The 18061-nt window shown below is 43.5% G+C and overlaps 1 protein-coding gene across 3 annotated transcripts in view; it reads left to right on the forward strand.

The window, feature by feature from the left end:
- ppp2r3a (protein phosphatase 2, regulatory subunit B'', alpha) overlaps positions 1 to 18061 on the forward strand; it is a 75802-nt gene that overhangs the window by 41384 nt on the left and 16357 nt on the right. Inside the window, exon 2 of one of the 3 annotated variants that reach the window (XM_061744355.1) lies at positions 4869 to 8386. The exons of 1 other annotated variant lie outside the window; for it this stretch is intronic. In XM_061744355.1, coding sequence (XP_061600339.1) covers positions 5681 to 8386 — 2706 coding nt within the window. In that variant the 5' untranslated portion in view covers positions 4869 to 5680. The remainder of the gene's footprint in view (positions 1 to 4868; positions 8387 to 18061) is intronic. One more of the 3 variants, XM_061744356.1, reaches the window with a different exon arrangement.

The raw sequence follows: 18061 nt of genomic DNA on the forward strand, positions 1-18061 counted from the left end.
CTGATTGCTGGAGTTTGTTTTTTTGGGGTTTGTTTTTTGTAGCTGGGCCATATGTGGAAAATAGCGATTTCTCAGATGTGGCAGAGACTCAACGAGGACATAGTTTTACCTGTTTGAGCGTCTGTCCGTCTTTCTATCCAGGCCAGGCTTTTGCATCGATTGATGCAAAAGCCTTCAGATTGATGCAAAAGCTCTTTTAGTGAATAAGTTTCCCTGTTTTTTGGAGAATATGAATGTGAAGTCTGACTTGTGAGCGTGTGTGTGTGTGTGCATTTAAACTGGCACTAAGAAGCCAGAGTAAATAATTCATGGGAGGATAACAGAGTGAAGCCCAAAAGTGGGTCAGAACTGCAGTTAGTTTGTTTGAACAATTGCAAAGATCAAACTATGAGAGAAAACACTGACGGCAGAACATAAACGATACTGTAGATAAAGAAACACATGTATTCTTTTATTAATTGTGTTTGTATTTGCTCTTCTCACAATCCTTGCATGTATTTGTCTATTTCTTTGCAAGTCTGTGGCTGAGTTTCAGTGAGAAAATGACGCCTGATTCATCCATAAGATATGGATCCTCAACATTAATGACTTCATCCATCCCTTGAAGTGATAGAAATTCAGTCACAGGGATAAAGGCATTGTTCATATTCCTCCACAACCCACTATCGAGCCAGAATATCGATAACTTTATTGTTCCACAGCTCAGAATACTGCAGTTTCATGCTAAAGGTAAAAAAAAACAACAAACCGTGAATGTTTTAGAGAATACTTTCCCCGTACAAATATAGACATACATCCAAGTCCATGTGAGACATGATGCCTATGTTCTGTATTTTGCTTTGTTTCAGTGTAGATTTTTGATACTGTTTGTATTAGACAGCAAACCTTTATAAACAGTAAAAGTGGACAACAGCATTAACAGCGTTAAAGTTAAGTTAAAGTCAACTTTTGCACGTGACTTTAATCGCTCAACTTTGCTCTCACAAGCAAAAGCTTAGCTTACAGTGTTTAACATTTATGGTTAGTTGGAAAGGATACCAAGGGCTGTACTTGGCTCAGGGTAGCAATGTCACGTGGATGCTCCCCTGCGGTCAACAACGCATGAAGGATATGTTGCCATTGCTACATCACCCTTTCTAACCATTGATAGTTCTGTGATTTTGAGATGAGACAAACATGATGTCACTCATTTTCTGGTGAGACTGAGCTGTGAGATGTGATCAGCTTATTTTGATAGGACTGTCACCACGATGGAAGAGCACATGACTGGAGGGGACATCTATTAAGGTTTAACACTGAAGATCAAATTACCTTTTTTTTACTTAAAGAACTGAGAACTCTTTTCTTTTTTTCTTTTTAAGGCTAGTTTTGTACATTCATTGCCGTGGGAAATATAGCAATGAATGACACTTTTCACAATAGAGATTTGAACAAAGTAATGTTGTTAAATAATGTTGAAGGTGATGTGTATAGGTTGCTAGGTAATGTTATCAAAGAGCACCATGATGTTTGTTCAGACATGATCCTGCAAGGCTCTGTCCAGTTGTTCTTTTTACCCTCTCGCTCAGTACAAGTCAGCCACTCGTCTCCTTTACTGGCTTGTGATTAGCGTGTGTGGCTGTGCAGAGCTGTATTTGTCTGTGTAATATTGTGTAATCTTGAGTATATGTGTGTGTGTAAAGGCCAGTAGAGACCTGTATACCTGTTACGTGGGCACGCTGTATGTTTTGAGGTATTTATTAGGGCTTAGGCAGGCTTCTTGGCTCCGTGCTGCGTACCCTAACAGACATGCATGCACAAACTAGCACACGGCGAACAGAATGTATGCTTCACTGTCAAAGCGCAAGCACACAACTTCTGTCTGTGTGTGTTTCCTTTTGCATAACCCCCCCCCCCACACACACACACACACACACACACAGGCATACTTTTGAGAGTTGGCGAGGAGGGTGTGACCTAAGTGGGTTCTGGTGATTTAGAGCTTCCTGGTGAAGGTCAAGTTGAGCCTTTTTTTAGTTGGAGGAGAAAGAAGGAAGGCGAGGGAAGAGCAGGAGAGAAAGAATGATGGGACAGAAGGACGAGAAGTCAAAAAGAAGATGGACTGTCACATATGACCTCGGGTTCTCTCACAGAGTAACACAAGGGGCCCGCTTAAATACTTTTTGCTTGTTCTACATGCACGTACTGCATATAGAGGGAAAAATAAACCCCAGAAATAAAAAAAATGGAAAAAAAAAAAAAAGACATCGATAAGAATTCCAATGCAAATGGAATTTGATGCTTTAGGTTAAAAATGCAGCAAGATCGGCTGCTGCTGCTGCTGCTGCTGCTGCTGCTGCTGCTGCTGCTGCTGCTGCTGCTGGTGCTGCTGCTGCTGCTGCTGCTGCTGCTGCTGCTGCTCTCAGTCTGATTTATAGTTTCAACACAAAAACATCCATCTCAAAACTTCCAACGTGGATTAATCATCTTAGATTTTGGCTCTAAGTTCCGTCTCCTCGGCGTACAACTGAGAGGGGATACCTAAACCCATTCCTGCCCTACTTGCACGTAAAAATGCATCCAGAGGAAATAAAAAAACAGAAATTGTTACGTCTGTTCGTGTGGATTCACTCATGAATCGTCTTTTTTTTTTCTGTGATGTGTTATTGTGTGGACATTTGGGAGCTTGCTCAGTGTTATTAACACCAGTGGATATTGTTTTCACGCTCTGTGTCGGTTTGGGAAGCTGGCATTCACCGAGATACGCACACAGATCTCTAGAGGGTGCACAAAAGTACGGAAGGAGCGTAATTGGATCTGTCTGAGTGAATTTGTCTGTGTGATTACCGCCCGACAATAGTCTAGATACACTGTTCACATTTAAAGTACAGCTTGCCAGGGAGGGCAGTTTCCTGCTCAAGGGACTGATTCAGCAGTATCCAGCTGTTGCGCATGTGTTTTTGTGGAAAGACGAGACAGCAGAAGCATGACGAATAAAAGAGGTGACTGCCTCTTTTTTTTCCATAAAACATAATCTTGTCCATGTGCCAAAAAAAAAACTTGCTCGTTCCTCTCCCCCTACACAGAGACCACCCATCATTCCTCATCACTTTCAGAGTTGCTCTTATTCAGACCTTGAAGTAGAAAGATCAGTTTCCATAACAATGAGATCCCACTATGCATGTCTGGGATCTCAGTCAGAATCCACCAATGCTGTTATTTCATCCTGTGATCATTTTGAAAATGCTGCATTGCAAAGGTTTGAACTTGTGCGCAATCGTTTCATTTAGATGTCTGAACTGCAACACACATCATGGGAGGTCCCTCAGCAGCTTGGACCTGCAGGAGCATAACAACAGGAAATGTTCAGGGTCACCTGGATTTGCTTGATGTTTAAAAGCCTGCCCTCAAAAGTGGAAAGGTGCCTGCTTGTCAAACCCAAACCAGGAGCTATTACCATGGTGTCTGACAGCTAAATGCTCCACCTCGTCTTCAACTTTTGAAAAGAGTATCCTGCTGCGATAATATTTAAACTATGAGGCTTGTGAGAAATATTTTGAGCTTTCTTGTAGATTTATGGGACAATTTATAATATGCCTACCCTGTTGTTAGGCTCTGTTGATTTCTGGTATGTGGCATGGCTGTGGTATTTACAAAATGCATGATTCATTTTGCCATTTAGAGCTACGTCCTCATGGAGCCCATCGTGGAGAAATCTTTTTGCAAGATGAAATCGTGTTGGTAGCATATACTGTATGAGCAGAAATCAAGAAAACAGAGCTATGGGCCAGTTCTCGGCAAAGGTGGTGACTTGAATCTTTGGGAGCTATGCCTCAACAGTGTTTTCAAAGTTATTAAAAACCTTTTGGAGATAATTTAAGCTGTTTTATCCCCTTTTTCCTCTCTACTCATTTACACCCAGAATGATTCAGCGATGGCACACAGATGGCTCTCTGGGGAGCTAGACTATCTGTTGCAGGTCTCCTTTCTTCTTCTTCTATCCATTGATGATTTTTAAAATTACCCTGGATGTATGTTTGGGTTGTTGTCACGTTCTATCAAGTGCCGAGGGATCAGTCAGATTCTTCCCAGATGGTCCTGTGAGATGAATACAAATTCTGTCTCCTCCCTTTATAACTTTGTCTGCCCGAGTCTTTGTGTTTGTGCTTCTCTGCCTAATTCATTTCATACCTTCTGAGGTTTGATTACATAAAACAGTCTCAAAGAGCCAAACAAATAGAATTTGAGAATAAGTACCGTAACCCCTTCCACAGATTTAAAAATGAAAGGTGTCTCCTCCCCATCTCACCTGCCTCTTAAATTAGCTGAATCTGAATTGTGGTTATGTTATACCCATGCAACTCCTGCAAATATAACCAATGTCACTGCAATGTAGACTGACCCATTTATGAGTAATATGACTTATACAAGATTTATTCATACGTGCAAAGATAAAACCTCAGTCAAACAGCATGCATCACATAACAGGCTAATTGTATCTGGCTTGCTCATTATGCACACAAAAGCAGTTATTAAAACACTCTGTTTTTATTGTTCTGACAATCTTTGGATTGACTTTATCGGTTAAATCAGCAACTAATGTTATAATGGTATAACTGTAAACTCACATACAGTACCAATGCTTAAACAAGCCTATAACCCTGCAAGCCACCTGCAGAGGATACAGTGTGGACTCTTTTAAATTCAGCACATAAAATATAAATCAGCCTCTCTTCAGTAGGATGATAGCCAGAGGCTGTGTGCTGTGTTTACACGGGTTCCCTGTAATTCCATATTGTCATCCTTTTGATAACTGCTCTAATTACTTGTTGTCTCTTCCGTTTTTCCCTCACCCTCTCTTCCTCTTTGCCCCCTTTGCTTGCTTGCAGGTGGTGTCCTGTCAGAAGCACACACTCCATCTGACACAAGGCTGACAGCATGAGACGGAAGGGGTGAGAGAGAGTACAAGATCGAGGGTGCTCGGGACACGCATTCAAAGAGAGAAAGAGGCAGTCTGAGGTCGTTCTCCTGCTTTTCTGCAGCTGTGTTGGAGTCAGCAAATCGTCTTCGGCTTTGCAAGGAAAAACGGACTCTGGGTTTGTTTCTACGTCTCATTGCTCAGCGAATGGGTCCAGCAGATGTAAAGGCTTCGCTGGCCTTGGATTGGGCCCCTGGGGCTGTTTGTGGAAGTATTCATGATACCCCTGCTGGATCTTCCGCTGTCACTCTCCTCCATGGCTGTCATTAGTGGCTAATGAGCTGCTGCTGGAAAGGAAGGGCAGAAAGTGCCTGTGGAGAGAGACGGAACCCTACAGCTGTTATTAAGAGGCCCAGAGATCTTGGACAAGAGATCCTTTTCCTCTTCAAGAAAGTATACACCGTTATAGCTTTTAAAGCATGAAAAAATATCATCATTGGAATGTGTTTTTGTTTTCGTCTCTTTTCAGGTGTCTCATAGTTTCTTGTATTTGTTCCAGCACTGTATGTCTGTGAAAAATGTTACCAGACAGACCAGAGACAAATTATTTCAGCAAGATGATTCAGTATTTTAACAGAAACTCTTGTACTCTCCCAGCTGAAGAAGTTTGAAAGAAAAACAAGTACTGTTATCTAGTATGAAGTTCTGTTAAGTCTGTTTTGTTGTTGTTTTCATTTTGGATATCAACTTAACCTGCCTATGCCCTGAAGAACACTGGTCACCATGGCAGCAGCCTATCGTGTTGTTGTTAGCAGCGTTAGCTGCTACAACAGTGTTGTGGTGGACCGACGCACTCACTCCCATGCAGTGCACTACTGCTCGGGACCATGTGGGGCGCTGTCCCAAGGCCTGGACTGCACTGTTGCGCACCGTGGGACATGCTCCGAGCTCCTTGTTGCCCCTGACCCTGCATACAATGACTACAACGGCTCACCCATACACTCCCATAACATGATCACCCAGCAACTCCCTTACCACAGTAAATTCAGTGTTTCCGTGGATACCCCTCATAATGGTGGTCTGGAGAGGGCGAGCAGCAGCGGCAATTTGTCTTTAGGGGAGGACAGCCCCACATGGCGTGGTAAAAAGACCCCCATTATTGGGGGAACCACTGGGAACTTGAACTCCTCAAGCAGCCTGAAGGACATTACTGAGGAGGCAATCAACCTGGCCAGCGGTAAGCTGAAAGAATTTTCCTTTGACAAGCTCCGCCTCTCCTCGTCTAGCCATGTCACCCTTCGAAAAGGTCGCAAGGTCCGTCCTGACTCTTTTAGCCGTCGCTCCACTGACCTGGAGATCATCTATGGCCACTTTAGCTCCAACCTGACGACAAGTACAACAACTACTACCATGACAAATGGCATGACTCCTTCAAATGATGAGAACATGCCACCATTTGTGCTCAGCAAAGGAATGGGATTGGAGGAGACAAAGTTAAAGGCCAGCTCAGCCACATTGTCAGCCATATCCAAGGCTGGGAGTGGCTCAACAAACAGTGTCTCCAGTATTGGATCATTGGACCAGAGTCTGAACACTGTGGCCTCCCTGTATCGCAGCACCCTTGGAGAGGAGAATCTAATTGCCCGTCTTTTGGAGAAGACGCGATTAGAGGCTGCCAGTGGAGCAGGTGGAGAGGACATTCGTGCCTGCCTTGACATCCTGCTTAAATGCTCTGAAGACCTGAAAAAATGCACTGACATCATCAAGACGTGCATCAGGACCAAAGCTGGTGGTGGGCCAGAGGAAGGTGGAGTAAGTCCTGATAGTGTTTATCGGGCAGTGATGACCCGACTTAGCAGCTACTTGAAGAGGCTGCCTCTGGAGCTGGAAGGAATTGGAAATTTGGGGGGGAGTGGACAGGGAGGTCAGGGTGCATCTGGAAGCGGACACAGTGATCTGGCTGAGCTGGTAAACACTCTTCACTCCATCCAACAGGGACCTTACTCTCCAATATTTGGCAATGAGCAACCTCCCCGCTATGAAGATGTGGTGCAGTCACCTCCAATGCCAAAGACTGTTCCACACTCTGTGTCCTCTACTCCCTCATCCGTTTCATCTGCTTCCACATCAGATTCCATCCATAAAAAATCTGTCCAAAACTCAGTCGAACCAAAGTCTACTCCACTTACTAATGGACTACAGCATCCACATCCCTCCTCAGTCACACGCAACACTCTGTCTCCCCCATCTATCACAAGCTCTCCTTGTAGTTCCTCTCCAACTCACTCCCCTCTTCGTTGCCCAACCCCCCCGTACACACATACTCCTCAAACATCTCCAATGGAAGCTCTTTTTATTGAGGAAGAGGAAGCAGATATTGGAAAGACTCTTGAACATATTGCCCAGCAGGTACACCTTCCAACGAGAGGAGTGAACAGTACCCAAAACCAAAATGGGACTATGCTAGGACAACACATGCAAAAGACCCAGCCTCACACCTTCTATAACCCTTCAAATAATTTACCAGCCAGCTCTGGTTACATCCCCACTTGGTCTCCTGCTGCTTCACTGACACTCTCAACACCCAAAGTGTCTTCACACAGGAATGATGATATTGACAAGCTACTGATGGACTTGGAGAATTTGTCTCAGAGTATGAGCCATCCCAGAAACACAGAGCCTCCACTTCCAGCAAAGACCAGAAAGAGAGACGGAGCTCAAGGGATCACCTCCAAGGAGTCTTTTACTCAACCCAAAATGGCCCAAATTCAAGTCCAGAAACCATCTAGTCAACAAACCATGAATGGCCTTAGCTCCAGAATGCCACAGAGTCTCACTCCTCCTCAAGGACAAAGCAGTGAAGCTGTAATTGGAGAGGAGGAGGATGGGGCACTGTTGTTAAGAATTCTTGAGAGCATTGAGAGTTTTGCCCAAGAGCTGGTGGATTCTGGCGCAGGGAGTACAGGGAGTGCTGAGAGAAAGTGTGGAAAAGAGCGGGAAGTGATGCGACTCCTGCAGGACACACTGGCGACCGGTAGAGCTGATACGCCCGTTGAAAGCACAACTCCACCACCTATTGCCGCCTCTCCATCCATCCAAACCGTACCACCACAACAGACCCAAGAAAATACACTTGCACCAACTTCCATAGCATCTGAAGCAGTGTGTAATGTTGTGGTCGAATCTGCAGCGAAACCTAGACCTGAAACCATTCCCAAAGCCTTGGCTCCATCCACAACTGGCCCAGAAAAAACTGGAGAAACTCCCACGAACGAGCTTCATCCCAGACCCGCTGAACCTGCAGCAGCTGTTAGCTTGGATTTCTCCGCTCATGTAGATGAACCTATACCAGTGGTCTCACCCGAAGCTGCAGCTGATGGTCCAACTGCAGAAGATTCAAGAGCTGCTGCTGTCGCTGTTGCTGATCATCCTGCCGGCAGAGACGCTGGTTCAACCCTTCTCATCCAGCAGACTCCAGAGGTGATCAGAGTAAGTGACAATTACTGATATTTGCATGTTTGTAGTATTACTACTGATACTATTACTACTACTACTGATAACCAATCAAAATTTGTTATTAGAAAACAGGCGTTGACATTTCAGTGACTAAAGCTTCTTTGGATTAAATACAAGCGCACATACACTTTGCAATGCTGTTCAAAGTTCAAAATTCCTCCAAATCTATGTCACTCTGAAGAAACTTGTCTTCTTGTGAGTCCCATTTTGGGATTTTGGGTGGGGCTTGCTTTGCAGTTTGGAGTTCATTCATAATTCATTTATGTGCATGAAGAAATATTCATATGCATTTTTATTATTAGAGGCAGTCTGACAGTGAGACACTTAAACGAACATGCGGCCTCTGAGCATTTGACTGCCAAAACAAAATTTGTCGCTACTACAGAAGCTGCTCTAACTGATGAGCCACAATGAGTATTGTATTGTAGAGCAATGAACACACTGGTACAATTTCTGTATTGGGCTCGAATTAAAACGGCTGAAAGCTCTGAATCGTGGAGCAGAGCAGCCCATTGTGTTAGGAGTGGCCCTTTGTTGACTTTCCCTGGGTTCTGGCTTGTGTTTGGGTCTGAGTGTGTGTCCGTGTGGAGACTGTGTGTGTGTGTTTTGTTTTCTTCACAGGGGAATATTTTAAAGGTAATTTAGGGTTGTGAAGGAGGGAGTGAGAGGGAACTGGAGTGTGTATTTCCTGTGTGTGTGTGTGTGTGTGTGTGTGTGTGTGTAAGGTACTGACAGTGCAGTGTATAATCTCAGAAAGCAGGATTACCTCAGCGTGTCTGATGGAGGGGTTCAGCAGCACATTGTGGATTTAAATAATTATGCATGACAGAGAAGTGCACATTACCACCACCACAGAGTATCAAACGATTTTGTATTGTGACTTTCTCTTCTTCCATGATTTTCCTTTACTCCTTTGTTTTTTCCCCCCACTCTTCCTCCTTCCATCGCTCCCTTCTCCAAATTCCAGCTGATGTTTGTGTGTGTGTTTATTTACTGAGCTGTGTAACCTTATGCCCCGCTGATATGTAGGGCGCCTATTTATGAGGTTACCATGGTAGCTGCCAATGTCGGAACAGCCAGCGAACACATCATTTCTCAATCTCATTCCTCCTCCGTCTTCTGTCTGTCTTGAATTCCTCCTGCCCGCTCACTTTTCCTGTATCATTTTTCCCTTTTCTCTCTTCTTTTACATTTTTTTTTGCCCTCTCTGGTCTGCGTTGGTTTGCCCTCATAGTGTCTGTCTTTCACTGTGGTCAAGGAGTAAGTCTGTGTTGACCAGCGTTTCTCTTCCTACCCTGTGATTGGTTACTGTGATATTTTGGGAGAGTTGAATAACAGTTGTTGCTGTGTGGAGGGTAGAGAAATCTAATGAGAGGTGCTGATTGGAGCACAGCTGGAGAGGGGGTGGTGTTGGTATTGGTGGTGGGTGGGGGCTGTTGGCGTGCCAAGTGTTAATGGTATCGTTACCCTAGAACCCCCTCCAGCCCTGGGTGAACTAGGTGTGAGGGAGACCTAAATCTGTCCACCCCTCGGTACTATGGCATCCCGCTAACAGACTCACTGTCGCCACAATGTAAAAGGACCTGCATTCCCGTGTGCAGGGATGTGCATGTTTCGCGTGGGCTTTTGCACTTATTTATTATGTTTTTTGCATGCCCAAGTGTTTGCCTTCGTGTGCATTTGCACATGCATGTGCATGGACGTACATTTGAATTCCGCATGAATGGGTCCCGGTTGGTGAACGTATCACCAAGCATTTGTGTTTGTTGGCTCGTGGCTGAGATGACCCAGCGCTACTGTGGGTCACAGCTGAGTTTGGGAAGAGCTCCCAGACGCCAACACCAATACTGGCACTCTGGGAATTATGCTAATATTCCTCAGTGCCAACCACACCTCCTGCCTAAGTAGAACCATTAAACTGCCAATCAAGCTGCAAACAAGGTGAACCCCCTCAAGTAAAAGTGAACAAATGCACTTTCAGTCTGACACTGAACTGGTCACACACTTGTTTAGCAGTGTTTTGCTTTCAAAGCTTTGATGGGAACCGCTGCTAAGCCCCCTGCCATGACCACGGTAGCCTCCGTGGCATGCCAATCTCTGCTGCACATGTGTTTATTGTTGTTTCTGCTGGTGACATGCTAATACAGGGTCCTCTCCACCCTTCAGAACCCAGCCATTAATCTCCATGGCGACAAGGTTTTCCAGCTGATATAAATTAGAAATAAGGCCACATCAGTCAGATTCAGAGCAGAGAGAGGAGCTGAGAGCGAAGGTGATTAGGTTAGTTTGTGTTAAAACAAGTCATTACCCTCTTTATTTTCCCATTTTCTCCATCACAGAGCATTATTAGAGGTTTGTTTTTATTTAAGTACAGCTTTTAACATAAAAGAAGGTTTTTTTTGAAAAAATCCTACCCGTTTTGAGTCAACAGTTCAGATTCAGAATAGGTAAGATGTATGATTTTAAAGTAGAATTGATTTTTCTGGTTACCTCCAATGTGAAAAGACCACGGGCCTCATTCCTGAAACATGAGGGCAACAAATTGTGTGTAATATCTTTGCAAAATGAAATCTTTAGGCATTTTAGAATTCATGAAAAGGTTTGTCTTCCAATCTTTTCGTAGGTGCAAATACAATCTACTTTTTCCTCCGACCACACTTAGAGCTTGTGTAAATGAGAAATGCACATAAATATTGTCTTTATCAGACTTTACAACATTAACCCTTTATTTACCAGCCTGTTCTCTCAAATCACGTCTGCCCCCCGTGCAGGGGGCTCTGGTAATCAACAGGTTTGACATGCGTTATGTGGTTGGATATTTTTACATTATGCAGATACCTGTTAAATTTGAAATATAACACATTTATTTTAATAGGTGGGAGCTTTGCTTAGTTCAGGTGCAGCAGGAGAACGAACAGATGGCAGCTGAAACAGGAGCTGGATTTTGAAAGTTACCGTTGTCTGTGGATTTATGTGTTGGAGCTAACAAAAGAGAATCATATTTGTGGAGCTTAATATGTGTGTTAAAACCAATATATCTGGATGCTGCAATGCATACCGATATAACGCATTATATAACGAATATATGCTCACCTCCGGAGATTACTGTTGACCCCTGAGGAGGCATGTGGCTCTCTCCATCAGATAAAGACGCATCTCCACTAAAAAAGACAATGAAAGTTTGGTCCCTGTAGAGAAATACGTTTGTTTTGCATCCAGTTTATATCAAACCTTTTAAGTTTGACCTCTTGAAAGCTTCATTGGACAAAAAAACACAGCTCCACCTACATTAGTCTCCTCTTTCCAGGCTGGTGCCTCTTTGCCTCCCCATCATGCCCGTAGCCTATACGAACATAGCAAAAAAGATGAGTCATTTTTTCTTTGTTCCACTTCAGTTAAAATTACAGAATTTTTGCTTCCTCTCTGTTTTTTAACATGCTCCACAGGTAGACCTGTAGGTCAAGGATTTACCTTTAAAGCTCCCTTTTACGATGAACCCTAGGCAGGGATTCATGCTAAATAATGAGCTATGGGAGTATGTTTGAGGATGGTGCCACGCGTGAACAAACACACCTCAAAAGGAAGTTTTACATTGTGTTTTAGACTTTGAAGTGGGTTTTTAGGAAGGAGGGGATTTAAGTTTAAATCTACCCACAGATGTAGGAAGTTTCATGAATGAGGCCCAGTGTGGGACAAGTGACTACAAACATTTTTTTTTTTGCAAAACCCGTACGGTATGAAGTGCATACTGGTTGGGTAGTGATGCATTGTATTATGGGATATAGTATGCAACGTAGACTGTTCAGTTGCACACTGGAAATCTTCCCGAAATCTCCAAAAGCCATTCGGGTACTTTGCTGTGGACAGTGCAATTGTTAACATGTACTGGAGACTGGCTAAATCAAATTTTGTTTTTATTGCAATTGATTTTTTTCTTTTAAGGAAAATGAAAAGGGGATTGATCCGAATCTTGAAATATTTCCCAGACAGCAAATGCATTTGGGCAGAGTCTGGGCTACTTTTGGTGCTTATGGCTCGGTTACAGCACTGGCAAGTGCAATGTGGCCCATCTGTGTCCCAAAGTTCACCATCTGAGCCAAATTTGGGTTTTGTCATGTGTTATATGAGCAGATGTCGCCCATATTTCATAAGCTAGTTTTGGCCCGAAGGTCTTAAGAAAATGAAGAATCCGGCCATATTGAGCCAAGCCAAATGTGGTGCAAAGAAAACTGCGGATATGGACCAAATCTGGTCCAGAACATCATAAATTTAGTTACAAAGCCAACAACAGTATTTCTCATTTTGGTTTTGCAGAAAATAAAAAGGGAGACTGAGTTCATTCTTGAAAAAGAGCTTGCATAAAATGAACACAGTCATTTGCATGATAAGTAACTATCAAGGAAAACCTGCATGACTGTGACAGCGGCAGTGCAACATCTGTTAGTCGCTGCCTTCAGACTCTTCCTGAGCATATTTTTTAGTCAGCGGAGGAAGGTGAACTCGTGACCTTTAAGACAGAAAAAGTGCAACTTTTTTGGCTCTGGGAGACTTTAAAGAGGACAGAGAAGGAAATAACAGGAGGACAGGAAAGCTGAATGAATGTGTGTCTATGTTTGCCGGGGAGGGGGGGGTATGCGATGGGTGATGTTGTTGGCTCAATGAAAAGAGGAATTCAAGGGGACTAGAAAAGAAGAGGAGCCGACGAGAAGGAAGACAGTGCAGAGAAGTTTGAGATTTGCGTTGCCAGGGAGACGGAGGTTGTGTCGGTGGGTCCCGCAGCGTACAGTTGTTGACTCTGGGTCAGCAGAGGGTGACATCATTCCTCGGCTGCTTCCACAGGAAATAAGGTCACAGCAGGAACATTGGCCAAGTGTGGAAAGTTGCCTGTTTGAATCTTAGGTGTAAGCTCGCGGATGAAAGCATACACACACACACGTACACACACACACTCCCAAACAGGGGGGATGGGCGGCTCTTTGTCAGACAGTCATACTTTGGAGCTCATTAACTGTGTTTAACGAGTGTACACACAAACAGTACAGAAGGTACATCACTCCCAGTGCAAGCTTGGACATCATCCAGCTGCTGATCTCAGTTTGATGTGCTCAGATTCACACACACACACACACACACACACACACACACACACACACACACACACACACACACAAACCTGACTCTTTTTTTATGCAGTCACTCTTCATCTGAAAGGTTTTCAGCTCCGTGGGAGTCACAAGTGCGTAACTCTTTGAACCTCCCTCTGCGTCTCTGTGGAAACCACCACAACATGTTTATAAGCATTAGGTAGTTGGTGGGAGTCCCCCTTCCCCGGAATATCAGTGCTGCGCTTCCATTGGCCGACGGGGGGACTCCTTCGCAGAATCACGGCACCCAGAGGGATCACATGGAGCCTGAATGTTTATGGGTTTATTTTGGATCCACTGTTTTGCCGTGGGTGTGGCTGGCTTTGTGCAGGTCTCTGCGTTGTTGCACGTGTGTGTCTTTGTTTCCATGTGAAAGAGTTTGCCAATGTTCCAGGACATCATCACTCTGTACAGGCTCGGGTGTCCCCCACCCCCCACTCATCTCCTCCCAGTTCACTTATTCATCTTTTTCACTTTGAATGCAGCTTTCAGTCAGTTCCACTCAAACTGGATTCTGGATTTTATACTGAAAAGCCCCTCAGTGATCAGAAGCTCTAACCTGTACATTTGCAAGCTGAGAAGGAATTTAGGATGAATCCAATAATAGTTGTCGCTTTGGCGTCTAACTAGAAGCATTTAATGTGTGAAGCCATTATTGCAATGTTCATGATCTGTCAGCATAATAACTTCTCACCTTCAGGCCAGACCTGTTTTAAAAATGTATTTTGACTAAAATGTGCAGACTAAGCTGGAAGGGTCAAAGGCAGCAAGGAGCAGCATCATCAGTCAGGACCTGACTGTCAGGTGCATGCTCACCTGTGAGACGTAGTTGCGGGTAGAGATCTGCTTCCCTCTAGCGACTCTTGGGTTAAACTGTATCACAGGTGACTGCTGCGGCCTGCAGACCAACCGCATGCATGTTTTTTGAAATAAAGACCCATAGCGCCATCTGCAGGATGATTGGTGAACTACCACGAGGATTTAAATCACTCATTCAAGACAACATATACTGCAGGAAAATCTCACCAGCGTAAGAGAAATGACGGAATTTACTTTAATAGTGACAAATTGAAATTATTGTTGAGAGGAAAGGCTGGTGCATGTAACAAATCAAACAGAATAGCTATCTAGACATGTTTTGCTGTTTTTTGTTTGTGCTTTTCAATTATTTGCACGATTCATTTAATCACTTTTTATGCATGTGCATCAAGGTAAGGAAGTGGCAGGTTTGCTATTCTAGAGGAATGCTTTGATGAAGTTACTAATAAAAACATATAATAAGAGTGTCAGTGGTGTAAAACTAAAACAAAAAGTGTGTGAATTTATACATGCACTATCAAAGTTGTTCTATTATTCAGTGTACTGGACAAGCTGCATCATTGGCTGCTTTAGTATCTTAACAGTGAGTGGAATGATTATTGGACAGGCTCTGCTTCCACGCAGACGATGAAGGAACCGTTTTTTACTGCTCCCATGTTGTCTTCCTCTTATTCGGAAGTGAAGTAGACCGTGGCCGGCACTGATGCACTTCATCTGTCACGGAAGCAGCACTTGAACTCGCTTCATTCTTCCAATTTCAGAGAGGGGGGTTCCCAAGGTGGCTTTGTTTGTGTGCGTCTGTGTGTGTGTGTGTTCACGTGCTTGTGTGTGTGTGTCCGGCGTCTTGACAGGAAGTGAGACTGAGAATAAAGAACAGAAGAGCAGCAATGTGAACTGTTGCTTCCCGCTCTTGGCACGGCGGCCCTGAGAGCATTCCTCCCACCACTCGATCCAGGGAAAAGGGTTATCGCCATGGAGATGGCATTTGGCAGGGGTGGTCTAAAGTGAGTTTGTGTATAATCACATACATGGGGAGGGGTATTAGTCTCTTTTGTGTGATATGGGCTCAGGTTCAAACTATTTTTCCCAGTAGGCAAGTGGTTTTGTTAGGAGTATTAATAAATGAAGATTATTTACACACACACATGGACAACAGAACACTTTCCAGTGCAGCAACTGTTAAAAAAAGTTAAAATCATAAATCATATGGTAATGGAACAGGAAAAAAGACACGTGGTATAATAATTTAAAGGCACACTATGTAACAATAGTACTCCACACCAAGTGGGGGCAGTGTATCATTGAGACAGTTCTTGTGTCAGCCACAATTATGAGACAGTGTTGGCAACAGTAAATGTAGTAATACATTACAGTGCCGTCATTGTTCAGCAACCACCGTTAGATTTGGACATAAAAAAACAACAATATTAGTTTAGCTAAGAATCGTTACAAATTCTGCACCATATCTCGTTCCTTTATTTGCCAAGGGTTAACTAGTTTGTCACTGTTTGGCAGGTTTTTGAGAGGGCCCTTCACTTCAATCCTGACAGGTTTTTGTCTTTTCTTGTGACCACAGCTGGTGCTCCTGGTGGGCCTCCTGTCAGTTTGCCCTCAGTGCTAGTTTCTTATCCAACCCGCAAATTTGAGTAGGCACATAACGCAGGTTTATACAGTGACTTGCCGATAGAACTGGTCTCCAAACCACTTTTTACCAACAAAACACAAACAAACGGACCGAGGGAATAAACAGTCGTCGAAGCTGTTTGTGCAATGATTTGCTCAGATTATGAAAAACAGAAGAAAAGACAGCAAACATAGGTAGAGGAATAAAGCAGCACACATAGGCAGCAGATTATCAGTACTGAACACAGCAAGAGGTAGTTTAAAATCTGTTTGAAATGATGAAATGGGGATTTCCCCTGAAGACAGAGATCAGATATTTGTCATACTAATCTATCAGCTATCAGAGGTGGTGGCTTGTTGGCACGTGTCCTTGAACTGTTCACAGATAAGGACTGAGTACTGACAGACTAGAGCCAACCGATAACTAATCTCCCCTCCAGCCTAAATGGTATATGGGGCCGGTACCCTCAATATGATTGACATGTGAGCAGCATAACTCCTCAGCCAGCGTAACATCTTCCTCATTTGAATGGTATGATGTTAGACTAAATGCAACAATGGTTTATAGCCCCTCTAGTGATACAAAGTGGTATTACAAATTTTGTTGGTCCACCAGTTATCAGCACACTATTTTGGTTTTTATATTTGACCTCTGGAATTATTTTTATGCTTTATTCAGTCACAAATACAACTACGTTGCAAAGAAAGGATTTGAATGTTGTCTTTTGTTCAATCTTACAGAAAAATTCCAAATCAATAACCGTCGAAGCCAATTGTAACGATTGCTAATTTTCAGTTTCAGCGCCTTTTACATCCAGATGATATCATCACTCTGTCATTATCGTGTTAAGCCCCCCCAGAGACTCTGTGTACAAGGACAGGGTGATGTGATTGGCTCGCCATGACTTCTGAGCATATGTATCGACCTCCAACGAATGGTAGCTAGATGTACCTGCAAAACAAATGTAAATCCAACAGGAGTACATCTAGATTTCTGGGCTAATTTCTATATTATTTCTTCATCTGTTCAGCATGCCAAAGGTCTGAGGTTGATTCAAAGTGTGGTGTTTTCATTCGGAAGCTGTTGCTGTAAATGCACAACAGGCAGTTTTCAGTACAAATGCAACAAGTCATCCTTTTACTGCATATGAAAAAAGAAAAAATGAATGAGTCACAATAAGGAAGAAAAAAAAGTGATGATCTACACAACATTTAAAGCCTGGAGACTTGCAGTAGATGTGATGGGTTATTTCATGGGTCATCTTTGATAAATCAAGATGCAGCCAGGTGAAGATTCATTCCATCAAGTGAAGAGGGTGATCCTTGTCCCTCATTGGCCTTAGGAATAGAGCGGACCAATCAGAATAAAAAGGCCAGAACAACATTCATTTGATAGATGAAACTAAGGCCAACCTGTACCAGAATTTGCCAGATGAAAAAATTCTTAAAGTGGTTCATGATCATCTGCAGAGCACATGGAGGCCGCGCAATGGCACAGGCATGCGTGACTTCCAGTGGCACTGGGTCACAAGTGTTTATTGATGATGTGACAGAAAACAGAAGCAGCCAGAAGAATTTGTCTGCGCGGTTGGCCAAAATCAGCAAAGCTGACTGGGCCACACTTCAAAGTACACATGGAAAATGACCTGAAAAACACACTGCGATCCGGCAGCAATTGACTTGTTGTAGACAAAACTGAGGGCAGAGAGGACATCAACTGAAGACAGCTGCAGCAAAGACCGGGGAGAAGTATCACCAAAGAGGAAACCCATTTTCTGTTGATTTCCACGTGTTCCAGACTCTCTGTCGTCAAAATAACTATGAATTAAAATGAACAATTTATCGACGGTCATGTTTACTTTTCCAAAGACAGAGTCACTGAAAAAGTACCGGTGCTTCTCTCCCCTTTTTTCTCATTTATCAGCTTTTTAAGCCAATTTTCCTGAGAAAATACAGTTTGATAAACGGCTAAAACAACAAAAATTGTCCCAATATTTCCAGACCTAATGGCGTACTGTATGACAGAGCGTTTCTAAATTATAACTCAGGCGTCATTTCCAGT

This window comes from Cololabis saira, chromosome 16, assembly GCF_033807715.1.
Source record: "Cololabis saira isolate AMF1-May2022 chromosome 16, fColSai1.1, whole genome shotgun sequence".
In the NCBI taxonomy this organism is placed as follows: domain Eukaryota; kingdom Metazoa; phylum Chordata; class Actinopteri; order Beloniformes; family Belonidae; genus Cololabis; species Cololabis saira.